At 42.0% G+C, this 26,594-nt stretch overlaps 2 protein-coding genes and 2 long non-coding RNA genes across 13 annotated transcripts; 3 read left to right on the top strand and 1 right to left on the bottom strand.

Annotated features, from left to right (window-relative positions):
- Window positions 1–1,384: 1,384 nt before the first annotated feature.
- On the top strand, window positions 1,385–5,503 carry LOC110970747 (lipoyltransferase 1, mitochondrial). Of its 2 annotated transcripts, none has more exons than XM_022221058.2 (4): window positions 1,385–1,727; window positions 2,785–3,350; window positions 4,361–4,582; window positions 4,957–5,503. In XM_022221058.2, the coding sequence occupies exons 2-4, from the start codon at window positions 2,828–2,830 to the stop codon at window positions 5,337–5,339; spliced, it is 1,128 nt and encodes a 375-aa protein (XP_022076750.2). In that variant the 5' UTR covers window positions 1,385–1,727; window positions 2,785–2,827; the 3' UTR covers window positions 5,340–5,503. The 2 variants fall into 2 exon arrangements, with proteins under 2 accessions (XP_022076750.2, XP_022076749.2); XM_022221057.2 differs by having other exon boundaries at window positions 1,401–1,737.
- Window positions 5,504–6,736: 1,233 nt separating this feature from the next.
- LOC110970750 (eukaryotic translation initiation factor 5B) lies at window positions 6,737–26,561 on the top strand. Its single transcript, XM_051941941.1, has 25 exons — window positions 6,737–6,870; window positions 12,370–12,489; window positions 12,570–12,633; window positions 13,246–13,392; window positions 13,481–13,973; window positions 16,141–16,274; window positions 16,348–16,425; window positions 16,505–16,655; window positions 16,931–17,023; window positions 18,107–18,193; window positions 18,280–18,339; window positions 18,423–18,709; window positions 18,788–18,895; window positions 19,107–19,217; window positions 19,290–19,357; window positions 21,656–21,797; window positions 21,914–22,045; window positions 22,317–22,661; window positions 23,440–23,571; window positions 23,655–23,786; window positions 23,883–23,959; window positions 24,165–24,329; window positions 25,488–25,626; window positions 25,716–25,877; window positions 25,995–26,561. Exons 1-25 carry the CDS (start codon window positions 6,836–6,838, stop codon window positions 26,100–26,102), a joined length of 3,570 nt encoding a protein of 1,189 aa, XP_051797901.1. The 5' UTR covers window positions 6,737–6,835; the 3' UTR covers window positions 26,103–26,561.
- LOC127531845 (uncharacterized) lies at window positions 6,886–8,158 on the top strand. 4 transcript variants are annotated; one of them, XR_007939082.1, is made up of 4 exons: window positions 6,886–7,622; window positions 7,683–7,708; window positions 7,787–7,916; window positions 7,969–8,054. It is a non-coding gene; the product is annotated as an uncharacterized LOC127531845 (long non-coding RNA). The 4 variants fall into 4 exon arrangements; XR_007939081.1 differs by lacking the exon at window positions 7,969–8,054 and adding an exon at window positions 8,073–8,158 and having other exon boundaries at window positions 7,683–7,916; XR_007939083.1 differs by lacking the exon at window positions 7,683–7,708.
- On the bottom strand, window positions 19,290–20,247 carry LOC127531834 (uncharacterized). 6 transcript variants are annotated; one of them, XR_007939031.1, is made up of 4 exons: window positions 19,885–20,247; window positions 19,625–19,806; window positions 19,443–19,572; window positions 19,290–19,364 (listed from the first exon to the last, which is right to left on the bottom strand). It is a non-coding gene; the product is annotated as an uncharacterized LOC127531834 (long non-coding RNA). The 6 variants fall into 6 exon arrangements; XR_007939034.1 differs by having other exon boundaries at window positions 19,443–19,494; XR_007939033.1 differs by having other exon boundaries at window positions 19,335–19,390; window positions 19,521–19,572.
- Window positions 26,562–26,594: the final 33 nt, after the last annotated feature.

Below are 26,594 nucleotides of genomic sequence, written 5' to 3'. Positions count from 1 at the left end.
GAACTGACAAAAAACTTGTTGATCCTAATCTGACACTTGTTGGTCCTGACTTGGGACTTGTTTTTCCTGATTCATCCCCTTATGAAAAACTTGTTGGTCCTAATTTTGGACTTGGTTTGAGACTTGTTGTTCTCGACTTGGGACTTGGATTGGGACTTGTTGCTCTTGATGTGTGACTTGTTCTGTGACTTGTTGTTCCTGACTTGGGTCTTGAATTGTGACTTATTGCTTCTGGCTTTGGACTTGTTGCTCCTGACTTGTGACTTGTCTTGTGACTCGTTCTTCCTGACTTATGACTTCTTGCTCCTGAATTAGAACCTAACCAAAGGCTTCTTGCTCCTGATTTTTGACTTGTTCTTCCTGACTTGTGATTTGAATTGTGACTAGTTACTCCTGACTAGTGACTTGGGTTGTAACTTGTTCTTCCTGACTTGTGACTTGTTGCTTCTGACTTGTGACTTGTTTTGTCACTTGTTGCTTCTGACTGACTTGTGACTGATTGCTCCTCACTGACTTATGACTTGTTCCTGACTGAATTGTGACTTGTTGCTCCTGACTTGTGACTTATTTTGTTATTAGTTGCTTCTGACTGACTTGTGACTTGTTTCTTTTGATTTGCGACTTGCTTTGTGACTTATTGTCCTGACTAGTGACTTGGTGTGTGACTTGTTTCTCCTGACTAACTTGTGACTGGTTGTGCCTGAATTGTGACTTGTTTTGTGACTTGTTGCTCCTGACTTGTGACTTGTTTTCTGACTTGTTGCTCCTGACTTGTGACTTGTTTTCTGACTTGTTGCTCCTGACTAGTGATTTGTTTCTCCTGACTGACTTGTGACTTGCTGCTCCTGACTTGTGACTTGGTTTGTGACTTGCTGCTCTTGACTTGGGACCTGTTGCTCCCGACTGACTAGTGACTTGTTGCTCCTGACTAGTGACTTGGTTTGTGACTTGTTTCTCCTAACTTGTGACTTGTTTTGTGACTTGTTGCTTCTGGCTGCCTTGTGTGTATTTCATTGTGTTTATTATATTGTGTGTATATCATTGAGTGTATTATTTTGTGTGTTATCATTGTGTGTATTATTTTGTGTGTTGCTGCTTTATAACAACAGAAACACATTTTCTCCACCGGTAGCTGATTTCTATGAGGAGTCTTGCATGTGGAACCTTTCTGCGGCAGCTCTCAGCACTGCCCGGATCTTTACCAGTGACGGACCACGGTCAAAGCCAGAAGTCAAGTTTGTGAAATTTAACGAGGAATTCTCGTTTCTAACTTCCCACTATAAAAGCACAGGTTAAAGACGTCTAAAAACAAGAAACCTGACTGATTACGGATTAACGGCCTCTGAGGATCTCTGCAGATTTACATTTATTCATTATTTACTTATAAATGTGTCGCTGAATCTTCAGAAGAATCTAACAAAAAACTTCAACCATTAAAACTATTTTCAGATGGCGTTCCCTCCTTTATTTTGAAGGGTCAGACTGGAATCAGCGCGGTGCGTCTCCGGTGTCTCAGGTTCAGGTCGGTCCTTCACCGCCGCTCCTCGTGTTCGGTCAGACGTTTGTTTACCGGCTGCTTGTTTGTTTATTTCCGTCGGTAAACATCAGTCAGTGCGGGTAGTTTGTCTACGTCTGCAAGTTTTAATTTGCAGCTTCACAGGAAGTCAGGAGGAGACTTGTCCTGCTGCAGGTCACTGACGACAGCTTCACTGTTCCTGATACTGCAGGTTAGCTCAGGTAAATGTGACCTCTGACCTGTAAGTGCCGTCAGTTTATGACGTCATCATCAATGATTTTTATTCTATAGCTCAAATTTTTATTAAATTGTGTCTAGCATCTTCTAGTACATGAGCATTGAAGCTAACTAGCAGTAAAATGTGTTGTTATTGATTGTCTCTAAGGCTGTCTAGCTTAGCATTATGCTATATTAGCTGGGTGTAGCACAAGCTAGTTAATTAGCTGACCTTATGCTAAGCAAATAACATTGTGCTCTATTAGCTTGCTTTTAGCTCTATTTAATTGGCTACTTACAGTATCCAAAGTCAGAAATAAAACATGGTGAAGCATCTTTTTATTACTATACCCTTCAATACTACTACTACTACTAATAATAATAATAATAATGGCCTGCCTGAAGATCTGAGGGTGACTTGTAATATTAATACTTTTAAAAGCAAACTTAAGACCTACCTTTTTAGTCTGACTTTTAACTAAATTTTTAACTTCATCTACTTTAGGTATTTTTATTTCATTTTTTATCTTATTGTTTTTAACTTAACTTAATTTTATTTGTTTTCATTTTAAATGTAACTAATGATTGTGAGTTTGGGCAGCGTGTTTTTATCTCTGAGTGTAGCACTTTGTGCTACATTTTCTTATATGAAAAGTGCTATCGAAATAAAGCTATTATTATTATTGTTATTGCTTAGCTGATTAACTGACTTTTTGTTAACCTAGTAACATTGTGCTATAATAGCTTGTTGTTGCACTAGCTAGCTAAGTTACTACCTGACCTTATGGTATGCTAACAACAATATGCAATATTAGCTGATTGTAGCCGTACTTAGCTGATTAACTGACTTTATGTTAAGCTATATTAACTTGCTGTAGCACTTGCTGGCTAGCTAGCTTGAATTCTTTGCTAGTCATAGCTAATTTCCTGCTGGTTGGTAATTACAGTTTTTTAAAATTCAGATCTTAAATATTTGTGATGTTTTAGGAAACTTAAAACTTTTATTTTGGTGGCTGCTGCTCCTCTGAAGGTATTTTATTTTGACATTCCAGACGTTCCCGACATGTGGAGGAGAGGAAGTGACACGAGACAACGATGATGTCACAGATCAGACGGACATTTTTTCTTTTGAGAGGTGGAAACCAGAGGTCCTGGTTCTGGTCCTGGTCCCAGTTCCGGTCCCGGTCCAGCAGCCTCTTCACGGACAGCAGCAGTCCAGGTCTGGTTCTCCAGTCCCTGTCCACCGACGTCCACCAGAACCTGGCCCTGGAGGACTGGATCGATGCCAACGTGGACCTCCAGCACCGCAGCGTCCTGCTGCTGTGGAGGAACCGGCCGGCCGTGGTCATCGGACGGCACCAGAACCCATGGGCCGAGTGTGACCTGAGGGCCATGAGGAAGGCCGGCGTCGCTCTGGCGCGGCGTCGTAGCGGCGGAGGGACGGTTTTCCACGACCTCGGGAACCTGAACCTCACGTTCTTCACCTCCAAGAAGTCCTACGACCGCAAGAGGAACTTGAAAGTGGTGACCGAGGCGCTGAGGAACCTCAGACCAGAACTGGATGTACGAGCCACCGAAAGACTCGACATCGTTCTGGACGGACGCTACAAGATCTCAGGTAGGACCAGAACCGAACCGGATCAGACCGGACTGAACCAAACCAGACCTCAAAACTCAGTGGAACCCATTAAAACTACAGTAGAACTACAACAGAACTTTGTAGAACTACTGGAGCACTCATTAGAAGTCAGTAGAACAACAGTAGAACACGTTAGTACACATTAGAATTCAGTAGAACTATAGTAGAACTACAGTGCAACTCAATAGAACACAGTAGAACTCAGTAGAACTACAGTAGAACTACAGTGTAACTCAATAGAACACATTAGAACTCAGTAGAACTACAGTAGAACTACAGTGTAACTCAATAGAACACAATAGAACTCAGTAGAACTACAGTAGAACTACAGTGCAACTCAATAGAACACAGTAGAACTCAGTAGAACTACAGTAGAACTACAGTGCAACTCAATAGAACACAGTAGAACTCAGTAGAACTACAGTAGAACTACAGTGCAACTCAATAGAACACAGTAGAACTCAGTAGAACTACAGTAGAACTGGTCCGAAGGGTTCTGTTATTCTGTTAATTAGATCCGTTTTATAGGTCTGTGTTGTTTTCCTTGTAATTGTTGTTTTTGTTATTGTTCATGTTGTTTGTGTGTTGTTTCCTGTTATTTGTTGTTTATGTTGTCACTCAGGCAGTTTTTGTTTATTATATTGTTGGTCCTTTATTGTTTATGTTGTTTGTGTTCATGTTTACATTGTTCACGATTTTTTGGGTGCTGTTTACATTGTTGTTTTTGTTTACATTGTTGTTTTTGTTTACATTGTTGTTATTGTTTACATTGTTGCTTATGTTGTTGCTTCCATTGTTGTTTACATTGACTTCATTGTTCACATTGTCGTTGTTGTTGCTTACATTGTTTACATTGTTGTTTACATAGTTGTTGTTTACATTGTCATTGCTTATGCTGTTTACATTGTTGTTTACATAGTTTACATTGTTGCTGTTAACATTGTTGTTGTTTATGTTGTTTACATTGTCGTCGTTGTTGTTGTCTCCAGGCACAGCCTCCAGGCTCAGCAGACAGTCCTCCTACCATCACTGCACTCTGCTCCACTCAGCCGATCGCTCCTCCCTCTCTGCCGTACTCCGCCCCTCCTGTCCCGGTATCCATAGCAACGCAACACCCAGCGTCCCGTCCCCCATCACCAACCTGACAGACCACGCCCCCTCTCTGCAGTGGGAGGAGCTACTGGAAGCAATGGCACAGCAGTACAACAAAGGTACCATGTTCTACTGAGTTCTGCTTTAGTTCTGCTGTGTTCTTCTGTAGCTCTATTGAGTTCTACTGAGTTCTACAGATATCTCTTGAGTTCTACTGTTCTACTGTTCTACTGTAGTTTAAATGTCTTCCACTGCTTTCTAATGTGTTCCACTGTGTTCTATTGTGTTCTACTGCCCGGGGTTCTACTGGGTTCTACTGGGTTCTACTGGGTTCCAGTGGGTGCTACATAATTCTACTGGGTTCTGCTGGGTTCTACCGGGTTCTACTGTAGTTCCACTGGGTTCCCCTGTTTAGTCGTCCCTGTTTAGTTTATTTCTTCCTGGTCTCTGTGTTCTAACTCGTGTTCTGCTTAATTTCCGTTGGTTCTCTCAGAGTTCTGCTCCGGTTCTCCGACGGTTCTTGTGGATCCGTCCGATGAGTCCGTGTTTCCGGGCGTCGGCCATCTGGAGGCGGAGCTTCGTGGGTGGAACTGGACTTTTGGAAAGACGCCAAAGTTCTTGGTGGAGACGTCTCTGCAGCTGAATGAGGTTCTGGGTTCCGTCGGGCTGCAGGTGAAGGACGGACGGATCTCCAGCTGCAGGATCCAGGTTCCACTGGGCTGGGTTCCACAGCAGCTGGTCGAAGAACTGGAGAACGTTCTGGTCGGAGAGAAGTTCTGTCCCAACGCAGCCGCCGCCGCCGTCACCGCTCTGCTGAGGTCAGAGAACCGACCTATCAGAGAGCTGTGTGCCACAGTGCTGCAGGTGATGGGCTGAGAGCCAATCAGAGAGCAGTGCTGAGAGCCAATCAGAGAGCAGCGCTGAGAGCCAATCAGAGAGCAGCTGTGCCCCCTGCAGGAGGAACAGCAGAACTGTTTTCTGTAAACTGAACATTTTGTTGAGTTTTATTGAGATTTTCTGAAATAAAATGTTGAAATGTTTCTATTTTTAATGTTGTCAGTTTTTACAGAATCTGGGAACAAAAACTTTAAAGTTTCAGAAACAAAAATCTGATTTTCTCTCTTTCTACATCTTTTTGTTCTGTAATTTTATGTGGTTTTAGTTTCATTTTTGCTTCTTTTCTTCGTTTTTTTGTAATTTTATGTCATTTTTGTTTCTTTGAATTTTTTGTAATTTTTGCTTCTTTTATTCATTTTTGTAATTTTTGAGTCATTTTTGTTTCTTTGAATCGTTTTTTGTCACTTTTCGTAATTTTTGCTTCTTTTAATCATTTTTTGTAATTTTATATATTTGTTTCATTTTTGCTTCTTTTAATCGTTTTTGTAATTTTTGAGTAATTTTTGTTTCTTTTAATCGTTTTTTGTAATTTTGTGTCATTTCTGCTTCTTTAAACCGTTTTTTATAATTTTATGTCATTTTTGCTTTTAATAGTTTTTTAGCAACTTTTTTGCAATAACTTAACAAAGATGTCAAATCTCCATATGATATCCCACATTTGGACTATTTTCAATTCTGAGTCCAGCTGTGACGTTTTTTTTGTTACTTACATTAAATGAAACATTTCTGATTGAATTTTAATTTTAGTTCAGGTACAAGATTTTTGCAGCCAAACAAACAATAGTTCACTGTTTTTCAGCATAAATATGAAATTAGATCATAAACGTTTTCAGCAAAAGTTTGTCTTTATTAACTGAGCCAGAGATTTTTTATTTTAATTGAAAAAGGGAATGTTTTCTGCACTAAAAGGGCCTTGAAATAATCACTTCTGATTGATGACGGATCTCGGACAGGTCAAGCCGCAACACGCATGCGCAGACTGAAGGCTGTGAGCCACGCTGACGCACAGATGCGGAAGAAACAGGAAGTCTCACTCTGACGTGGATCCAGAAACCAAACCTGGAATTCTGTTTTATTTTCAAAAACAAAAACTTTATTTTTAAAATATGAAGCACAAAATAAACAACCAACAATAAATAAAAAGAAGATTTGTGAACTGATGTTGAAACGGAACAGACACAAGTGGAAAAGTTTGTCTACAGATTAAATGATAGTAATAAAATGATTAAACAAATGCAATAGAAAAATAAAATACATGAAATATATTTTAATCTTCTGTTTTATTTAAATGGTTTTATTCTCTAAGTTTTCCTAAAAGTGAAGTCGGTTTCCATGGCAACAGCGGTCCGGTGGCGGGACGCCGGGTCGGAGTGAGACCTCCTCACCGAGCGTCAGTGAGGAGACGATCTCTGCGGGGATCGTCGTGTTCCAGCGGAGCCCGAAGAACCGGAGAACCGGACCAGCGCAGCGGCACGATGGGCAAAAAACAGAAGAAATCCGGGGAGGACAGGTAGGCAGGCCGCGGCCTGCAGGCACACACCGGCGCCCCGCACCGGTACCGACCGGTAGGGAGCCGCTCCACCCCGTTAAAAGTCCCGAACCGGCTGTTTTCCCGCTGATAGCTTAGAGGCTAACAGATGCTAACCACGAGTCAGAGTGCGCGTGCAGGTGAGGCTTTAAACCGGATGGGAACGGCTTCAGGTGACGCACACCGGCAGGAGGGCCGACACCGGGGCCCACCGGGGCTAACGGAGGCTATCCGGGGCAAACCAGGGCAAACCGAGACTACAGTCTCCGCCGGCTCCCCGCTCAGAGCCGCTGTTAGCTCAGTTAGCATGTTAGCTTCGTCGGAGCTAGCTGCGACTTCCAGCACGACACTAAACACTCGGGTCAACTTGCGCGAGCTGCTGCCGCCAGGTATGTTTACCTGGACGGCGAGGAGCTAAATGCTAACTGGAGCAGCTAGCTGGTTAGTTAGCTGTTAGCATGCTTATTTATGACTGAAAACAGGACAGGACTACAGGACAGGTAACGACTAGAGGACTACAGGACAGGTAGTAACTAGAGGACTACAAGACAAGTAGTAACTAGAGGACTACAGGACAGGTAACGACTAGAGGACTACAAGACAAGTAGTGACTAGAGGACTACAGGACAGGTAACGACTAGAGGACTACAAGACAATTAGTAACTAGAGGACTACAGGACAGGTAGTAACTAGAGGACTACAGGACAGGTAGTAACTAGAGGACTGCAGGACAGGTAGTAACGAGAGGACTAGAGGACTACAGGACAGGTAACGACTAGAGGACTACAGGACAGGTAGTAACGAGAGGACTACAGGACAGGTAACGACTAGAGGACTACAAGACAATTAGTAACTAGAGGACTACAAGACAATTAGTAACTAGAGGACTACAGGACAGGTAGTAACTAGAGGACTACAGGACAGGTAGTAACTAGAGGACTACAGGACAGGTAACGACTAGAGGACTACAGGACAGGTAACGACTAGAGGACTACAGGACAGGTAGTAACTAGAGGACTACAGGACAGGTAACGACTAGAGGACTACAGGACAGGTAACGACTAGAGGACTACAGGACAGGTAACGACTAGAGGACTACAAGACAATTAGTAACTAGAGGACTACAGGACAATTAGTAACTAGAGGACTACAGGACAGGTAACGACTAGAGGACTACAGGACAGGTAACGACTAGAGGACTACAAGACAATTAGTAACTAGAGGACTACAGGACAATTAGTAACTAGAGGACTACAGGACAGGTAACGACTAGAGGACTACAAGACAATTAGTAACTAGAGGACTACAAGACAATTAGTAACTAGAGGACTACAGGACAGGTAACGACTAGAGGACTACAGGACAGGTAATAGAGTCCAGGTGTAGAGCAATTACAGGATTTTGTGTTGTTTTTGTGTTTTCTCGTTGTCTTATGCCATATTTTGGTCGTTGTTGTATTTTTTAGACATTTTATGTATTTTCTTCACATTTCGTGTCCGTTAGGTTGTTTTTTTTTGCATGTTTTGTGTAATTTTTAAATCATTGTGTTATTGTTATGTCTGTTCATTTCCCGTCTCACAGTTTTTGCACTCTGTGTGTTTTTGTGTCATTTTGTGTCTATTTCTTGCGTCATCTTTGCACATTTTCATGGATTTTTTTTCAGTCTTTAGTCTTTTATTCCGTCATGTCTTTTTGTGTTATTTTTCCTTTTTGTTGCATCTTGTTTTGCTAAATGTGGTGTAATTTTTGGACTTTTTTTGGGCATTTTTGCATCTTTTTGTGTTAGTTTTGTTTGTTTGTTCATTTTTGTTTTTTTGCTTCATTTTTTGCGTCTTTATTCAGACTTTTGCCTCATTTTTTGCCATTTTTGAGCCATTTTATGTATTTTCTGTACATTTTTGCATTTATTTGTGTCATTTTGTGTGCATTTGGTAATCTTTTTGCATGTTTTGTGTAATTTTCATGTTTTTGCATATTTTTATGCACATTTTTGTGTCTTTTTGCGTCAGTTTTGTTTCTTCATTTAGTTTTGTGTGTTTTTGCATCTTTTTTGCATCTTTTTTGAGACTTTTGCTTCTTTTTGAGCCATTTTAAGTATTTTCTTTACACATGGCTTAAAGTATTCCGGCACCGTGCCGGAATTCCGGTGTGCGGCGCCGACGTTTGGCTCAAGAAAAGAAAGATATTAGTCCATCTACCAATGAAGAATGGATGAGAATTTCATCCAAATTCGTTAGTCCACTTTTTTGAGTAATGTTGCGCACAGGCAAATAGACGGAAGGACAAACGTACGCCAATGGGGCCCGTAACTGCGCCGTGTTCCTTGGCGGACTGAAAATAAATGGTGCTTCCCTTGGTTGGAAGAGTTGAACAGAGACGGCAAGCCCTTTGGTTCAAAAAAATGAAGGAACCTGGTGCTTGACCATAGACTGTATATAAAGATATAAAACTATTAATTCAAAGTTTATTGGCATGACAAGGGGGGTGTGAGCGACTGGGAGGAAAAGGTCCGTCTACGCGGAACTAATTAGCTGAACTATTGTTTTAACATCAGCATGTTGTTCGCAGTGCACAAACTGCGCTGGACATTCACGTTCGTTCGGGCTCGGACATACGGACTCCTGAGAATGGGAGGACGCATCGTTAATGTGTGATTGGAACACCGGCGTACTTGATCACCCACCTGGGTCCGTCTACCCCGGGATGACTTTACAGAGCGTAAAAAAGTACAGAGAAGACATTTACTGTAAATTTTAAATAATTTCTAGACCATGAAAAGTTGTTTTGATAATAAGTACAATACTAGATTGCTCAGTTCCACATAGCTGTGACTACATGTTGTGTTCCTTGGTAGATAAACTCTGATCTGGCAGTTTTATTGTGTAAATGATAAACTGAGGTATAATACTATTGAAATTGAATTTGCTTCTCTTAAGAAATGTCAAGGTGTTCATGATATTTTGTAAAAAGATAATTCATTAAATGTGATCATTTTTAGAATGTACTTTTTTAAAACTAAAACAAAGGGAAAAAGTTGTGGTTAATTCTAGGTTATTATGTTGTGATTTTACTGGTGCAGCCCACTGGAGATCAAACTGGGCTGAATATGGAACCTGGATTAAGATGAGTTTCACTCTCCTGATCTTTACTGTGAAAAACAAGACAAAAATAACAGCCCCTGTATATTCACAATTTGATACTTTTAGTATAAAAAACTCTCTCTCATACACACACATACACAAAGTTATTGAGGCGGGGCACCGACGTTTTTTGTCCTCTGAAGTGAGGCCTGACAGAAAAAACTGAGAACCACTGCCTCAAGACTATGGAACAAGTTAAAGATGTCAAAAAGAAAGAAGAAATGGATAGGGAGGGAAAAAAAGATTCAGCGTACCGGTTCTTGTAGCACTGTAAATGTTTTTTAGTTGAACTGTAGTTTTCTGTAGTAAACTATTTGTTTATTTTCAATTTTCCTTTTTATTTCTGATTATTTAAGTTACCAGTTCTCAGAGCACTTTAATCTTTTTTTGTTATTATTTTGAACTGAGCTATAGTCTTCTCTTATTTTTATTTAGTTGCTTTTTGCGCTGTAATTGTTTACATAGTTGTATTTCAGAATGAATAGTGCGCATATTGTTAAAAGTGAATCAATGTCCTTTTCCATGTCTTTTACTGATTGGTTGTTAAACAATATATCTGCACCATGTTGTAGTCAGACCTACTGACCTTTATTGTGTTACTATAATCTGTAGTCTGATTTTGTGAAGGCACATATCTTCATTTATTATTATTAGTTAGTGAGATTGTGCCCCGACCCAAAAGCAAAAAAGTTCAGGCTCAGGATTATTTTTCGCTTTAAGCCCTGTTTACATTTTTGCATCTATTTGTGCAATTTTTGCATCTGTCTGGTTATTTTTTGCACTTTTTGTGAAATTATTTTTTCATATTTTTGTCATTTTTGCATCGTTTTGTACATTTTTGAGCCATTTTATGTGTTTTCTGTACATTTTTGCACCTTTTTGTGTCTCTTTGTGTCATCTTTTTTGCATCTGTTTGGTTGTTTTTTGCACTTTTTTCTGCAGTTTTTGTGTATTTTTGCACCATTTTCACACATTTTCATGTCATCTTTCCATAATTTAGTTTTTAGTTTCAGTTATTTTTGTGTCTGATGTCGGTCTCGTGTCTTTCTGTGTCTCGAATGTTTCTCGTTTCTGGATCTTTTTTCGTCGTTACAACATTTCTGTCATTTGTTTTGTCTTTTGTTGTCAGATTGTTTTGCGGTTGCAGTTTTCTGTCTGGTCTTTAGTGTCCTCCAGTTGTTTTCCTGCGTCCTTGTCGTGTTCCAGCTGATAAAGATCTGATCCTGTAGACAGACTGATGGAATAAGGAGGAGAACCCACGGACCGAATGAATGAAAACTGTTTTCTGCTGAACTGCTGTTAAACGTTTGTCCAGCAGCTGAAAGGAAACACAGCGTCAGCAGCTCCTTTGTTCCACCAGAGAGGAGTCTGAGCTACCGGTTCACTTATTGATCCGTTTCTGGTCCGTCGGTTCACTTATTGATCCGTTTCTGGTCCGTCGGTTCACTTATTGATCCGTTTCTGGTCCGTCGGTTCACTTATTGATCCGTTTCTGGTCCGTCGGTTCACTTATTGATCCGTTTCTGGTCCGTCGGTTCACTTATTGATCCGTTTCTGGTCCGTCGGTTCACTTATTGATCCGTTTCTGGTCCGTCGGTTCACTTATTGATCCGTTTCTGGTCCGTCGGTTCACTTATTGATCCGTTTCTGGTCCGTCGGTTCACTTATTGATCCGTTTCTGATCCGTCGGTTCACTTATTGATCCGTTTCTGGTCCGTCGGTTCACTTATTGATCCGTTTCTGGTCCGTCGGTTCACTTATTGATCCGTTTCTGGTCCGTCGGTTCACTTATTGATCCGTTTCTGGTCCGTCGGTTCACTTATTGATCCGTTTCTGATCCGTCGGTTCACTTATTGATCCGTTTCTGGTCCGTCGGTTCACTTATTGATCCGTTTCTGGTCCGTCGGTTCACTTATTGATCCGTTTCTGGTCCGTCGGTTCACTTATTGATCCGTTTCTGGTCCGTCGGTTCACTTATTGATCCGTTTCTGATCCGTCGGTTCACTTATTGATCCGTTTCTGATCCGTCGGTTCACTTATTGATCCGTTTCTGGTCCGTCGGTTCACTTATTGATCCGTTTCTGATCCGTCGGTTCACTTATTGATCCGTTTCTGATCCGTCGGTTCACTTATTGATCCGTTTCTGGTCCGTCGGTTCACTTATTGATCCGTTTCTGGTCCGTCGGTTCACTTATTGATCCGTTTCTGGTCTGTCGGTTCACTTATTGATCCGTTTCTGATCCGTCGGTTCACTTATTGATCCGTTTCTGATCCGTCGGTTCACTTATTGATCCGTTTCTGATCCGTCGGTTCACTTATTGATCTGTTTCTGATCGATCAGCTCCAGGGATGACGGCGGCATCGACATCGACGCTCTGGCGGCGGAGATCGAAGGAGCCGGAGTGTCTAAGGAGCCCAAAGGGAAGAAGAAGAAGAAAGGAGCCAAGAAGGACGACTTCGAGTACGAACCGCTGTTATTACTGTTATCATTTATGTCTCCATGTATCTGAAAACGTCTGAACGATTGTGTTTGTTCTGCAGTGAAGACGACATCCAGAAGGAGCTGGAGGAGCTCAGTCTGGAGGCTCAGGGAGGAAAGGCCAAGGTGAGGATTTAGATCCACAAAACATCCACTAAGCAACCAGAAAACATCCATAAATCAACCCTAAAACAACCAGAAAACCCGACAAAGCTGAAGATGTGAAGATCTAACATGAAAAACAACAAGAAAGTTAAATATTCACACAGATATTCTGATTAGTTAGAAACATTGTCACTGCAAAAATGAGTTTTCATCAGAAACTAACGTCAGAATACGACAATAAAAGCCCCAAAATGACAAAGTATCTCACAGGAAAGTAATTCTAGGAAGGGTTTTAATTACTAAAAAAATGCTTTAAACTATTTAGACAGCATGTAACCCAAAAAACAGTTAAATTATTTATGGTGAAATTATTTTTAATGACATGATGTTTGTTAAATTCACGTGTTTTCAGCAGAATTTGTGTAAATATTAACGTCAACATTTAATTTGATCTTTTTCCCTTAAGTTTGAATTTAAGAATTTTAGTTTTAAATTAAAATAAATACAAATGAAATTAAACTTTTGATGGATCAGATTCATAAATTTACAATCCTTGTTTTGGATTTTTATGAATATTCCAGTTTTGTGTTTCGGAAATAAAACAGAAAATAAAGGAAAGGTCTGTTTGTGCAGAAAAGCGACACCACAGAAGAAGTGGAGAGCGTGGAGCCTCCAAGACCAGAGAAGAAGAAGACCAGGAAGGGGAAGAAGGGCGGAGCCAGTCCTGAGGATGAGGAGGACGAAGGGGAAGGACAGCTGGACGGAGAGGACAAGAAAACGGTGAGATGTAGTGATCAGTACTTTCCATAGATTAAAACCGTCCTCATTTCATTTTTATGTCATCATGTCCTCACTTTGTCCTCTGCAGGCTCCTGCTGCTCCTCCCTCTGACTCCGACGATGACAGCAGCTCTCGATCTCGCCTCAAAGCCAAAGGAGGGAAGAAAGGAGGCAGGAAGGCGTCAGCGTCGGACGAAGACGAAGACAAAGACGAGGACAGCGGGGTGAGGAGAGGAGGACCGAAGGAGGACGAGTCCGAGGACGACGAGGAGTTCCCCTCCAGACGGGACAAGAAGAAGAAGAACAAGGCGAAGGCGGCCAGCGAGGACGAGGACGAGCAGCAGGACGAGGAGTCGGGAGGCTTCAAGATGAAGACAGCGGCGCAGAAGAAGGCGGAGAAGAAGGAGAGGGAGCGCAAGAAGAAGGAGGAGGAGAGGATGAAGCAGAAGAAGCTGAAGGAGAAGGAGAGCAGCCAAGACTCCAAGAAAGAACTGGAGAAGAGCGCAGAGGCCATGCCCCCTCCTACAGCCCCGCCCACTGCAGCCATAGAGGAAATAGAGGGGGCGGAGCCAGCAGCTGACGGTAGGACAGCAGATGATGTCATACGTCCTGGTGACATCACACAGATTGTGAAAACTGCTGAGCGGAAACACGTAAAGTGTTCAACATGTGACGCTAAACAAGCCTAAAACAACGTAAAAAACAAAAATATGACGCTAAACGAACCTGTAAAGACGTAGAATGTGACAAAACCACCACAAAACGATCTAAAATGTTCAAAATATCACGCAAAATGACCCTAAATTGACGTAAAAAACTAAAATAACGCTAAACGAACCTATAAAGACATGGAATGTGACACAAAACCACCACAAAATGATCTAAAATGTTCAAATTATCATGCAAAATGACCCTAAAACGACGTAAAAAACAAAAATGATGCTAAATGAACATATAAAGACGTGGAATGTGACAGAAAACCACCACAAAATGATCTAAAATGTTCAAATTATCATGCAAAATGACCCTAAAACGACGTAAAAAACAAAAATGATGCTAAATGAACATATAAAGACGTGGAATGTGACAGAAAACCACCACAAAATGATCTAAAATGTTCAAAATATCACGCAAAATGACCCTAAAACGACGTAAAAAACAAAAATGATGCTAAATGAACATATAAAGACGTGGAATGTGACAGAAAACCACCACAAAATGATCTAAAATGTTCAAATTATCATGCAAAATGACCCTAAAACGACGTAAAAAACAAAAATGATGCTAAATGAACATATTAAGACGTGGAATGTGACAGAAAACCACCACAAAATGATCTAAAATGTTCAAATTATCACGCAAAATGACCCTAAAACGACGTAAAAAACTAAAGTATGACATTAAACAAACTTAAAAAGATGTAAAAAAAACTAAAAAAGACGCTAAACGAGCCTAAAAAGACAAAAAACTAAAAAATGATGCTCAGCGAACCTAAAAAGACGTAAAAAACTGAAATGTGACACTAAACGAACCTAAAAAGACGTAAAAAGCTAAAAATGCCGCTCGGCGAACCTAAAATGATGTAAACAACTAAAGTATGATGTTATAGAATCTAAAAAGACGTAAAAACTAAAACAGACGTAACAAAAATGCGACAGAAAAACATCACAGAATGATGTAAAATGTTCAAAATGTCGCCCAAAATCACCCTAAATTGACATATAAAACAAAATGTGAGCCAAAACCACCACAAATGTAAAAAAAACCAAAATGCTGATTAGTCAAACTGTCAGACAGTAATAACACTAAAAGAAACAATACTGTCACTAGAGCTAATTATCATTATTGCACAGATTTACTACTTAGGTATTAGCTGTAATAGTACTGATAGTAATAGAAATAAACCTAGTAAAGGCAGTAAATAAGAAAAAATGAAACATTACTGCTGATGTTCACAGTTGTATGAATAATAGTAATTTTATTATTTTATTTACATTAGTAATGATTCTAGTACACATTTAGGATTTAATTATTAATGATAATACTAATGATAGTAAAGGCGGTATGCAAGAAAAAATACTAGTATTGCTCCTAATGTTCATAGTTACAGGAGTCGTAGTAGTTTTAACATTATTGTTTTTATTTATATTAAAATATTTTAAATTATATATAATAGTGATAGCACTACAAATTAACTAAAGATAATTGTCAGAAATTTAAAATTATAATAATCGTGCTAATGCTAATATATGCTAGCATGAATAATATTTTTTATGATTTGTTTGACTACTATTATTATTACTGTTGTTGATGCTCTTTTCTCGATAAGTGGTAATTGTACTTCTACTACTCATAATGGTGAGAATAATAATAGTAATGTTGTTATTACAATTAATACAGAGATCATTAATGTAGTAATAGGAAAAGTGTAACTAGTACTCTTATTACAATTAAACGTATTATTATTACTATACTAATACAGTAAAAATAACAGTAGTGTATTGTAGTATTGCTGCTGCTAATAAGTCTGTAATTAGTATATTGTTATTTTGTTCTATGGTAACAGCAGTAGTGATAACAGTGATAGTAATCTATTACTAATACTACTACAAATATAGTACTAACAGTAAGAGAGTTAAAAGTAAATTAAACTTGTAACACTAACAGACTTACAGCTATTACTAATAATGTAATAACAATCAGACTAAAGATCTCTCTATAAACGTCTTTGTCTCTCCTCCTTCTGCAGAGGAGGCTGAAGGCGACAAGAAGAAAAAGGACAAGAAGAAGAAGAAGGGAGAGAAGGAGGAGAAGGAGAAGAAGAAGGGACCCAGCAAGGCCACGGTGAAGGCCATGCAGGAGGCTCTGGCCAAGATGAAGGAGGTGAGGCATTCTGGGGAACGTAGTGGTGGAGCTCTGGTCTGGGTGGAGCCTGACGGTGGTGGTTGTCTTCCAGGAGGAGGAGCGAGCCAAACGGGAGGAGGAGGAGCGTCAGAGGAGGCTGGAGGAGCTGGAGAAGCAGCGGCAGGAGCAGGTAAGACGACTACAACACCTCCGTTAACTCAGAGTTTGTGCCGCCGCCGGAGCTCTGATGCCTCGTTTCTCCTCAACAGGAACGTCTGGAACAGGAACGCAAGGAGAAGAAGAAGCAGAAGGAGAAGGAGAGGAAGGAGAGGCTGAAGAAGGAGGGCAAGCTGCTGACCAAAACCCAAAGAGAAGCTCGAGCTCGGGCCGAGGCCACGCTGAAGATGCTGCAGGCTCAGGGTGAGTGTAATGAGGGGGCTGGCCTGAGGGGGCGCTGCTGAGTATTTAATTATAATCAATATTTATATTAATGTCTGTAGTTGTAATACACCAGTCTTCCTGAGGGGGCGCTGCTGAGTGTTTGATTACAATCAACATTTATATTAATGTCTGTAGTTGTAATACACCAGTCTTCCCGTGGGGGCGCTGCTGAGTAATTATTATTTTGAGTTATATTGATATTTTCAGTTGTAATACACCCGTTGGCCTGTGGGGGCGCTGTGTACTGTTTCCAGGTGTTGAAGTGCCATCCAAAGACTCTGTGCCAAAGAAGAAACCCGTTTATGGAGACAAGAGGAGGAAGAAGCCGAGCGCTCAGACTCCTGAAGGTAAACAAAGACACTTCTGTCCGCTTTTTGTGTCTCAGGTTTCTGACATTTTTGCATCTTTTTGTACATTTTTTTCTCAAGTTATTTTGTGTGTCATTTTTTCATCTTTTTTTTCTGTAGTTTTGTCAAGTTTTGTTTTTTGTCTCATTTTATAACTTTTTTCTTTTTTTTTTAATCATTTTGTGGGTTTTTTTGGTCATTTTTGAGTCAGTTTCTCAAACCGTTTCTGTCTTTTCTGTCATTTCTGCTCTTTTTTGTTACTTTTTTAGTATCCTTTCCTGTCTTTTGTACTCAAATGTCCTCACTTGGTTCATATGTCCTCACTAGGTTTAATCTTTTAAGAAATCACTTATCAAGTCGTTTTTTTTCTGTCATTTTGTGGGTTTTCTGGTCATTTCTGAGTCTGTTTCTTGAACAGTTTTTGCCTTTCCTTCATTTCTACTCTTTTTTTATGACATTTTTGCATCTTTTCCTTTCTTTCGTCCTTTCACACATCTTTTTCGTGAGTTAATTTTATCATTTTGTGTTTTTTAAATCGGATTTTGGGGCCATTTGTCATCATTTCTACGTCTTTTCCTGCCTTTTTTGTCCAATTTGTGTCTTTTTTTGTGTGAAAGTTTTGTGTTTGCCAGTTTTATGATTTTCCAAGTCAATCTCGTGTTCAGTTTTTTGCCATTTTTGTTTCAAAATAAGTCATTTTTCTTTCTTTGTACTATTTTTTTAATCACTGTCTCTTATTTTATCTCTGTCATTTTTGCACCAGTTTGGTCTTCACACTTTTACTGTAATTTGTTCGATCAGGTCAGATTTTTTCATGTTGTTTTGCATCTTTTCTGTCATTTTGGCGTCTTTTAACCATTTCTGCATCATTTTTTGACAGTTTTTGCAGCTTTTTGTGTCAGTTGTGTCTTTTTTGCGTATTTTCTTCTTAGTTTTTCGTGCCATTATGTGATTTATTGCTTCTTTGTGCATTTATAAAGATCAGTTTTTTTCATGTTTGTGTCATTTCTGCGTCTTTCCTGTCTCTTTGTGTCTCATCTCAAGTCGTTTCTCATCTTTTCTCGCCTCCTTTCTCCTTCCCAGAAACCTCGGAGGTGACCTCGCCGACCTCGGAGACGCCGGATCTGGTTGCCGTGGAGACGGAGGAGGAGATGCCTGCAGCAGAGCCAGGTGAGAGCCGCCAGGTGTGTGAGAAAGGGAGGAGTCAGGAGGACATGAAGCAAGACTGAATGTGTGTTTTTGGTCTTTCTGTTCAGAGGTGAAGCCGGACGCCGCCGTGGACGACTGGGAGGCCATCGCCAGCGACGAGGAGAAAGGTAGGGGCGGTGCTTGTTGGGCAGCTTTACCTGCCGGGGAGTCACACCTGTGTCTGGATAGTAACGCTTTCTCTCCACGGCAGAGCTGAAGAAAGTCCACATCGAGGTGAAGGAGGAAAGCGCCGCTCTTCAAACTGCCGCCAGCGAGGAGGACGAGGAGGAGGAGGACGACGAAGATGATGATGACGAGGAGGAAGACGAAGAGGAGGAGGAGGAGAGCGAGGAAGACGAGGAGAAGGAGAAGGTGGCGATGACGACGGGTCACGGGAAGAGAAGGACGGCCAGTGAAGACGAGAGCAGCGAGAGCGAAGACGACGATGGCCGGACGAAGGAGGAGCGGCTCTACGACCGAGCCAAGAGGAGGATCGAGGTGAGAGAAAGCAGGCCGAGTGAGACGTCGTCTGTCTCCGTCCCGTCTCTGACCCGTTTTCTCTGTTGGTTTCCATAGAAACGACGAGCAGAGAACCTGAAGAACATCGACACAGAAAGGCTGAGAGCTCCGGTGGTGTGTGTGCTCGGACACGTGGACACGGGGAAGACCAAGATCCTTGACAAGGTAACGTTTACATTTTCCTGTTTATTTACTGTTATTTTTTGCTATTGACTGCTTGTTAATCACTGTTTACTATTCACTAATGATGGTTAACTACTCAGTATTCATGTTTACTATTAACTGTTATTTACTGGTTGTTTACTGACTTGTTTACAGACCAGCTGTCTTACTGTCTCCAAACTTGTTTACTGTTTGTTTGTTTGTTTGTGTTTAGCTGCGACACACCCACGTGCAGGACGGCGAGGCCGGAGGAATCACGCAGCAGATCGGAGCGACCAACGTTCCCAAGGAGACTATCGAGGAGCAAACCAAGATGGTTAAAAACGTACGACGCCCCTCTCTCAGCAATAAACGCTACTGACGCTAAACCATTGACTAACATCTGATCTCTCTGCAGTTTGACAAGGACAACCTGAAGATCCCAGGCATGCTGATCATCGACACACCTGGACACGAGTCCTTCAGGTAACACCTGGACACGAGTCCTTCAGGTAACACCTGTACACGGGTCCTTCAGGTAACACCTGTACATGGGTCCTTCAGGTAACACCTGGACACGGGTCCTTCAGGTAACACCTGGACACGGGTCCTTCAGGTAACACCTGTACACGGGTCCTTCAGGTAACACCTGGACACGAGTCCTTCAGGTAACACCTGGACACGGGTCCTTCAGGTAACACCTGTACACGGGTCCTTCAGGTAACACCTTGACACGGGTCCTTCAGGTAACACCTGGACACGGGTCCTTCAGGTAACACCTGGACACGGGTCCTTCAGGTAACACCTGGACACGGGTCCTTCAGGTAACACCTGGACACGGGTCCTTCAGGTAACACCTGGACACGGGTCCTTCAGGTAACACCTGGACACGGGTCCTTCAGGTAACACCTGGACACGGGTCCTTCAGGTAACACCTGTACACGGGTCCTTCAGGTAACACCTGGACACGGGTCCTTCAGGTAACACCTGGACACGAGTCCTTCAGGTAACACCTGGACTAGGGCTGGGCGATTTGGTCTAAAAAAGAAAAATCTCTGATTTTTTAAAGAAAAATTCGAGTTTCGATTCGATTTTCGATTTTTTCTTTCAATGCACTTAAAAATTACTGCAGACATCAGATATACTGTCAAAAGTAACTTTATTGCTGTAATTGTCCTCAGAATAAAAAAACGCATGTAAACAATTTAATGAACAAGTTAATGACGCAAGTTAATGAGGCTCTGTAATTCAACAATTTCCCCAGGAACTGAGAGCATCTTTTAATCCGTGGGCAATTATTTCACCGGTGTGGTAATCGGGGAAATATGCTGTCTGGAGGCAGATGCTGTGCATGGTCCAGCTGTCGTTGCGCTGTGAGACTCATGTACGGCTGTATTGTCCGGCCACCTCCTCCAGCTCGTTGCGGATCTTTTGCCGAGTGGTATTCTACAGGTGAGGCAGCGCCACATCGGCGAAATACTTGTGACTGGGTACAACGTACCTTGCATCTAACGATTTCAACAGCTGCAGTCAATTCCAGCCATTTTCAGTACAAAAAATCGCTAATATTCTATTTGTAAATAAAAAATATGACGAGAAATACAGGGAATATTGGACGGGCATTGCGAGGTGCATTTCCTTGAAAACGACCGATTCGGGGATTTTATACCGACTTCAGGACATGTTTTGGACAAAATAGTTTACTGGCTTGTGTCGTCTGGATGTAAAAGGTTGGATTATGGCCGTTTTTTTGGGGAATATTTTCATCTGTGTGTAATAATGAACCCGGAAATGTGATTTGCGCTGTGTACGTTGAAGCCGTGTATAGAGAACGGATGGATGGATATTCGTTGTTTGTTGGACAAATGTGTTTATATTACCCGCTGTGGTAATCACATCTGAAAGTGGTTTATACCGGCGGATTCATAAGAATCTAAGCTTTCCATCGGCGTATAGTGTTTGTATAATCGCGTTTGGAGCCTTCGGACATTCTTGAAATTCCTATGCAAATTAGTAAGTGTACCACCGGCGGTACACTGAAGTTTTAAAAATACTTTGCAGCGAGTTTTTGTCTGTTGTTCGTCTGAAGCATCAAAACCGAACCAGTTCCAAATGATTGAGTTAGCTGTGCCTTTCTTTTGAATGAGTTCTCTGTTACATGTTGCCGCTGCCACGGGGAAGGGGGCTGTGTTACACCGCGCTACGGAAGCCCACGAGGAATGGGCGGACGGAAAGCGAAAGATGCCGGAAAACTGCAGGGGAAAAACTCGAGTTTGCAAAATAAAAATCTTTTTTAGCAACAAATTCGATAAATCGATTTTTTGCCCAGCCCTAACCTGGACACGAGTCCTTCAGGTAACACCTGGACACGAGTCCTTCAGGTAACACCTGGACACGAGTCCTTCAGGTAACACCTGGACACGAGTCCTTCAGGTAACACCTGGAACAAATGACAACACAGAATCACCTTCAGCTGCAGATAGAAATAGAATTAAACTGAACCAAAACTCTTCAGTGGTTGAACATCTGCTAATCAATAGACGCTGCAGTTTCCAGATGTTCCCTAAGGGCCTCAATAAATGCCTCAGTTTCCAGATGTTCCGTGAATGCCACAGTAGACGCTGCTGTTTCCAGATGTTCCCTAAATGCGTCAGTAGACGCTGTAGTTTCCAGATGTTCCCTGAACGGCTCAGACGCTTTAGTTTGCAGATGTTCAGAGGCTCAGAGATGAAGGCAGTATTTAGTTCATCAAACAAAGTTGTGACTGAGGGTTTGTGTCTGCAGTAACCTGAGGAACAGAGGAAGTTCTCTCTGCGACATCGCCGTCCTGGTGGTGGACATCATGCACGGCCTGGAGCTTCAAACACTCGAGTCCATCAATCTGCTGAAGGAGAAGAAATGTCCGTTCATCGTCGCCCTCAACAAGGTCTGTAGGCTTCTTCTTTTTCTTTTCCATCTCCTTCTTCTCCATCATCATCTTCTCCTTCCTCTCAATCTGCTCCTTGTTCTTCTTTCTACTCTGACGTTCTACTGTCCTCTCAGATCGACCGTCTGTACGACTGGAAGAAGAGTCCAGAGACGGACGTTGTTGCGACGCTGAAGAAGCAGAAGAAGAACACGAAGGACGAGTTTGATGAGCGAGCCAAGGCCGTTATTGTGGAGTTCGCTCAGCAGGTATCGGTCATGACATCATCAGCCATCGGCCAATCACAGTGCAGCAACGGCAGCCAATGAAAACCATACCAGAGCTGACAGTTTGTGTATTTGTGGTTGTTTTGTTTCTGATAAAAATACAAGCAGAATATTTGCTGTGCAGTTCCAGTCCAGGAAGTCGTCTCACCATCTTTAAACAACAAAATAAATCTGTTTTGGGAACATTAGAGGTTCCAGTGCGGAGCCATGAGGAACACCAAAACTTCTGAACACGTGTTTTCTTTCTCTCCAGGGTCTGAACGCTGCCTTGTTCTATGAGAACAAAGACCCCCGGACCTTTGTGTCGTTGGTTCCTACCTCAGCCCACAGCGGCGACGGCATGGGGAACCTCATCGCCCTGCTGGTGGAGCTCACCCAGACCATGCTAGCTCGCAGGCTAGCACACTGCGATGAGCTGCGGGCTCAGGTCATGGAGGTGAAAGCTCTGCCTGGGATGGGAACCACGATAGACGTCATCCTGATCAACGGCCGCCTGAGGGAGGGCGAGACCATCATCGTCCCGGGCGTGGAGGGACCAATCGTGACACAGATCAGAGGGTTGCTGCTGCCGCCGCCGCTCAAGGAGCTCCGAGTCAAGGTATGCCATCGTCTGGAAACTCAGTGGACTGCTTCTGACCTTCCCTCTAGCAGTTAGTCTGTTGGGTCATGGAAGGTGAAAGAGGTTGATGTTTTGTATTTAGTACCGTTTGTTGTTTGTAGCTAATGCTAACCCTGATGCTAATGCTAGGTTTGCGGGACCTGCAAAAGTAAGACTCAATTTGTCAACAAAACACTAAGATATTAGTCCATGACATTGTGTTTTCAAGACAAAAACTTCAATACATATCAATGTTGATAATGCTAACGCTAATACAACACTAATGCTAATGCTAAGTTAGCGGGACCTGCAAAAGTAAGACTCATTTTGTCAACAAAACACTAAGAGATTAGTACATGGCATTGTGTTTTCAAGACAAAAACTTCAATACATATCAATGTTGATAATGCTAACATTAATGCCAATGCTACCACTAATTTAAGCATAAATGCTAATGCTACTGCTAGGGTAGTGGGACCTGCAAAAGTAAAACTATTTTGTCAACAGAACACAAAAATTTTAATCCATGACGTTGTTTTCAAGACAAAAACTTAAGTACATATCAATGTGGATAATGCTAACGCCCACACCAATGCTAATGCTAGGTTCGCAGGACCTGCAAAAGTAAGACTTATTTTGTCAACAGACGTTGGTTTTTCACCATGTCATCATTTTTGGTCAAACTTTGTTACCTTTTGTTGAGAACGCGTGCAGCGATAAATCCTATACTGGTTAACTTACTGGTTTAATTACTGGTCTGTCTGCTGGTTGTCTGTAGAGCCAGTACGAGAAGCACAAGGAGGTGTCAACGTCTCAGGGTGTGAAGATCCTTGGTAAAGACCTGGAGAAGACGCTGGCAGGGCTCCCTCTGCTGGTGGCCCACAGGGAGGACGAGATCCCCGTCCTCAGGGTAACGCACCAGTTAGACCAGTTTAAAGGTGGAGTCGGGGGTTGTTCTATTGTACTGGTGCTGACTGGCCTACTGGTTTTCAGGACGAACTGGAACGAGAACTCAAACAGACGCTGAGCTCCATCAAGCTGGAGGAGAAAGGAGTTTACGTCCAGGCCTCGACGCTGGGATCTCTGGAGGCTCTGTTGGAGTTCCTGAGGACGTCCAAAGTACCTGTGAGTACCTGTCTGTCTGTCTGTCCACTTATTTACTTATTTATCCACTTGTTTGGTTACTTGTTTATTTACCTATTAACCTGTGTGTCTCTGCAGTACGCTGGCATCAACATCGGTCCGGTCCATAAGAAGGACGTGATGAAGGCGTCGACCATGTTGGAACACGACCTCCAGTACGTCTCCACAACTCATTCCAACACCTGGAACATCATTCTATAAAATATCCTGATGACACTTTCAAACCATCTCTTCTGCACACACAAAGAATGGTTTTAGTTTTACCATTTAAGGCCATAAAACATCTCAAAACTTGAAAGTTCTGAATGCTGCAACGACTGAAAGGTATTTATTGTTTATTGACGGATGTTCTTGCGGCAGGTACGCGGTGATCCTGGCGTTTGACGTGAAGGTGGAGCGGGAGAGTCAGGAGATGGCTGACAGCCTGGGAGTCCGAATCTTCTCGGCTGAAATCATCTATCACCTCTTCGACGCTTTCACCAAGTACAGGGAGGACTACAAGAAGGCCAAGCAGGACGAGTTCAAGTAGGAAACTCACTTTTAGACCTTTTATCTACCTGAAAAAAGTGCAAACGTGCTTCGAGAAACTACACTTTCTGAATCTTTCAATATTTAAAAGATAATTTAACATTTTTCGGGCCTTTTTTAATTCTCACATATGTAACAATCCTAATAGATGGTTTCCTTTCGAATGTTATTTACAAAGTGTATACTGATGTATGGATGTTTAAAGTGGTTTTACCTGATGGTGGCAGTGTTATAGTTCTGATGCAGAAATTTGTTTAACACTCAGGTATCTACATCATAGTCCTCGGAATTTAAATTAGCTATAAAAATGAGACGTAAAACAGCCAAATAAGTCAATTTATATGCAGATGACAGTCTCATTTATATTCACAAATTATCATTGCTCGGATTCAAAGACAGTGATACATAAATGTGTCTGATTGGCGCACAGAAATCAACATCGTAAACCTAGGAATTGAAATAAGTGATAACAAGATGTGAAGCAACCAAATTACAACAAAATAGCCAAAAAACTCAGTTTATATGCAGATGAGACGTTGATTTATATTCCTAAATTATCATCTCTCAGATTCAAACAGAGCGATACCGAAATTAGCCTGTTTGGCACTCTGGGAGTTTAAAAATGCTATAAAAAGGAGACTTAAAACAGCCAAAATGAGACAACACAGTCAAAAAAAGTCAGTTTATATGCAGATGATACTCTGATTTATATTCCCAAATTATCATCTTTCAGATTCAAACACAGTGATACAGAAATTTGTCTGTTTGGCACACAGAAATCTACATCAGGATCCTAGGAATTTTAATAAGTGATAAAAATAAGACGTAAAACAGCCAAAAGAAGTCAGTTTTTATGTAGATAGAACTCTGATTTACATTACTAAATTATCATTTCTCACATTCAAACAGTCAAACTTCAAATTTCCAGTTTTGTCATATTTTGTCTTGATTATTTTCTGTACAAACTCCATCAACTTTTTACTGAATGTGTATCTTTAATAATAAACGAGGACCCGGAATTGATCCTTGAGGAACTCCAAACCTCATTTCAGCTGACAAAGAGGTATTGTGCGTCTTTGTCAGCTGAAATGAGACCTGGAGTTCATTCTAAGATCTAGACAACTTTATTTATTGTGTATTTGTTGTGTTTGTCAGGCATATAGCTGTGTTCCCAGCGAAGCTGCGAGTCCTTCCCCAGTTCATCTTTAACTCCAGAGATCCCATCGTGATGGGTGTCACAGTGGAGGCAGGCATCATCAAACAGGGAACGCCGCTCTGCGTCCCCAGCAAAGGGGTGAGAGCCCGGAGAATCAAAGTGCTTTGGGTTTGTTAAACAGTGCGAATGTGACTTCTTCATTGCGTCTCTTCTTGCCATGTCTTCAGTTTGTGGACATTGGCGTGGTCACCGGCATTGAGGTCAACCACAAATCGGTGGAGTCGGCCAAGAAGGGTCAGGAGATCTGCGTGAAGATCGAGCCGATCCCCGGAGAGTCGCCCAAGATGTACGGCCGCCATTTTGAAGCCACCGACATAATCGTCAGCAAGGTGAGAACGAAGGGGCAGGAGCTTTAAACTCATTTAACCCACTGTGGACTCATTTTAACCCACTGTGGACTCATTTTAACCCACTGTGGATCATGTTCTCGCTCTGTTTGGTTCCAGATCACGCGAGCTTCCATCGACGCCCTGAAGAACTGGTTCAGAGAAGAGATGCAGAAGTCGGACTGGCAGCTGATCATGGAGCTAAAGAAGACCTTCGAGATCATCTGAGGAGACGCACACAGACGCAAAAACACACACTTCCTCCCTGGGCAGCAGCGGAGGGACAAAAAATAAAGAAAAAAAACTGAGAAAAGACGTGAAAGTGTTTTTCTGAGAAACGGACGGTCGCATTTCACACTCAGTATTCCAACGTGCCTGTTCTTCAGCATCGACGTTGTTCCGATTGTTTTTTTTCTTCTTCTTGTTCTTCGCTCTGATTCGTGGCTGCTGCTGCTTCCTGTCCCAGGCTCCGCCCACTTCCTCCCCAGACCGGGGCGAGGCCAGCAGGTGCATTGTGGGATTGATCTCAGCACCACTCGGAGTTCTTCTTTCAGATCGGCGGCGGCGTCTTTGTGGACTTGGAAGATTTGACTTTGACTCGGAAGGCGGGCGGGAGAAGGACAGAGGAGATTTTAAACTGTTTTTGCTGCAAGTGCTGATGTAATAAATCCCATGATTCTGACGAAACGAGCAGATTAAGAGTTTTCAGTGAAGGTTTGA

The sequence above is a fragment of the Acanthochromis polyacanthus genome, chromosome 22 (assembly GCF_021347895.1).
Source record: "Acanthochromis polyacanthus isolate Apoly-LR-REF ecotype Palm Island chromosome 22, KAUST_Apoly_ChrSc, whole genome shotgun sequence".
Classification (NCBI taxonomy): Eukaryota; Metazoa; Chordata; class Actinopteri; family Pomacentridae; genus Acanthochromis; species Acanthochromis polyacanthus.
The sequence above is the reverse complement of the archived record's forward strand: the minus strand, read 5'-3'. Positions and strand labels throughout refer to the sequence as shown.

Bases quoted from the DNA above. Each gene is read 5' to 3' on its own strand.
- LOC110970747 (XM_022221058.2), top strand. From the start codon at position 2,828: ATGATGTCACAGATCAGACGGACATTTTTTCTTTTGAGAGGTGGAAAC. The intron at 3,351-4,360 runs GTAGGACCAGAA...TGTTGTCTCCAG, and splicing joins CGGACGCTACAAGATCTCAG to GCACAGCCTCCAGGCTCAGC. The intron at 4,583-4,956 runs GTACCATGTTCT...TGGTTCTCTCAG, and splicing joins GGCACAGCAGTACAACAAAG to AGTTCTGCTCCGGTTCTCCG.
- LOC110970750 (XM_051941941.1), top strand. From the start codon at position 6,836: ATGGGCAAAAAACAGAAGAAATCCGGGGAGGACAG. The intron at 12,634-13,245 runs GTGAGGATTTAG...CTGTTTGTGCAG, and splicing joins CTCAGGGAGGAAAGGCCAAG to AAAAGCGACACCACAGAAGA. The intron at 23,787-23,882 runs GTGAGTACCTGT...GTGTCTCTGCAG, and splicing joins TGAGGACGTCCAAAGTACCT to TACGCTGGCATCAACATCGG.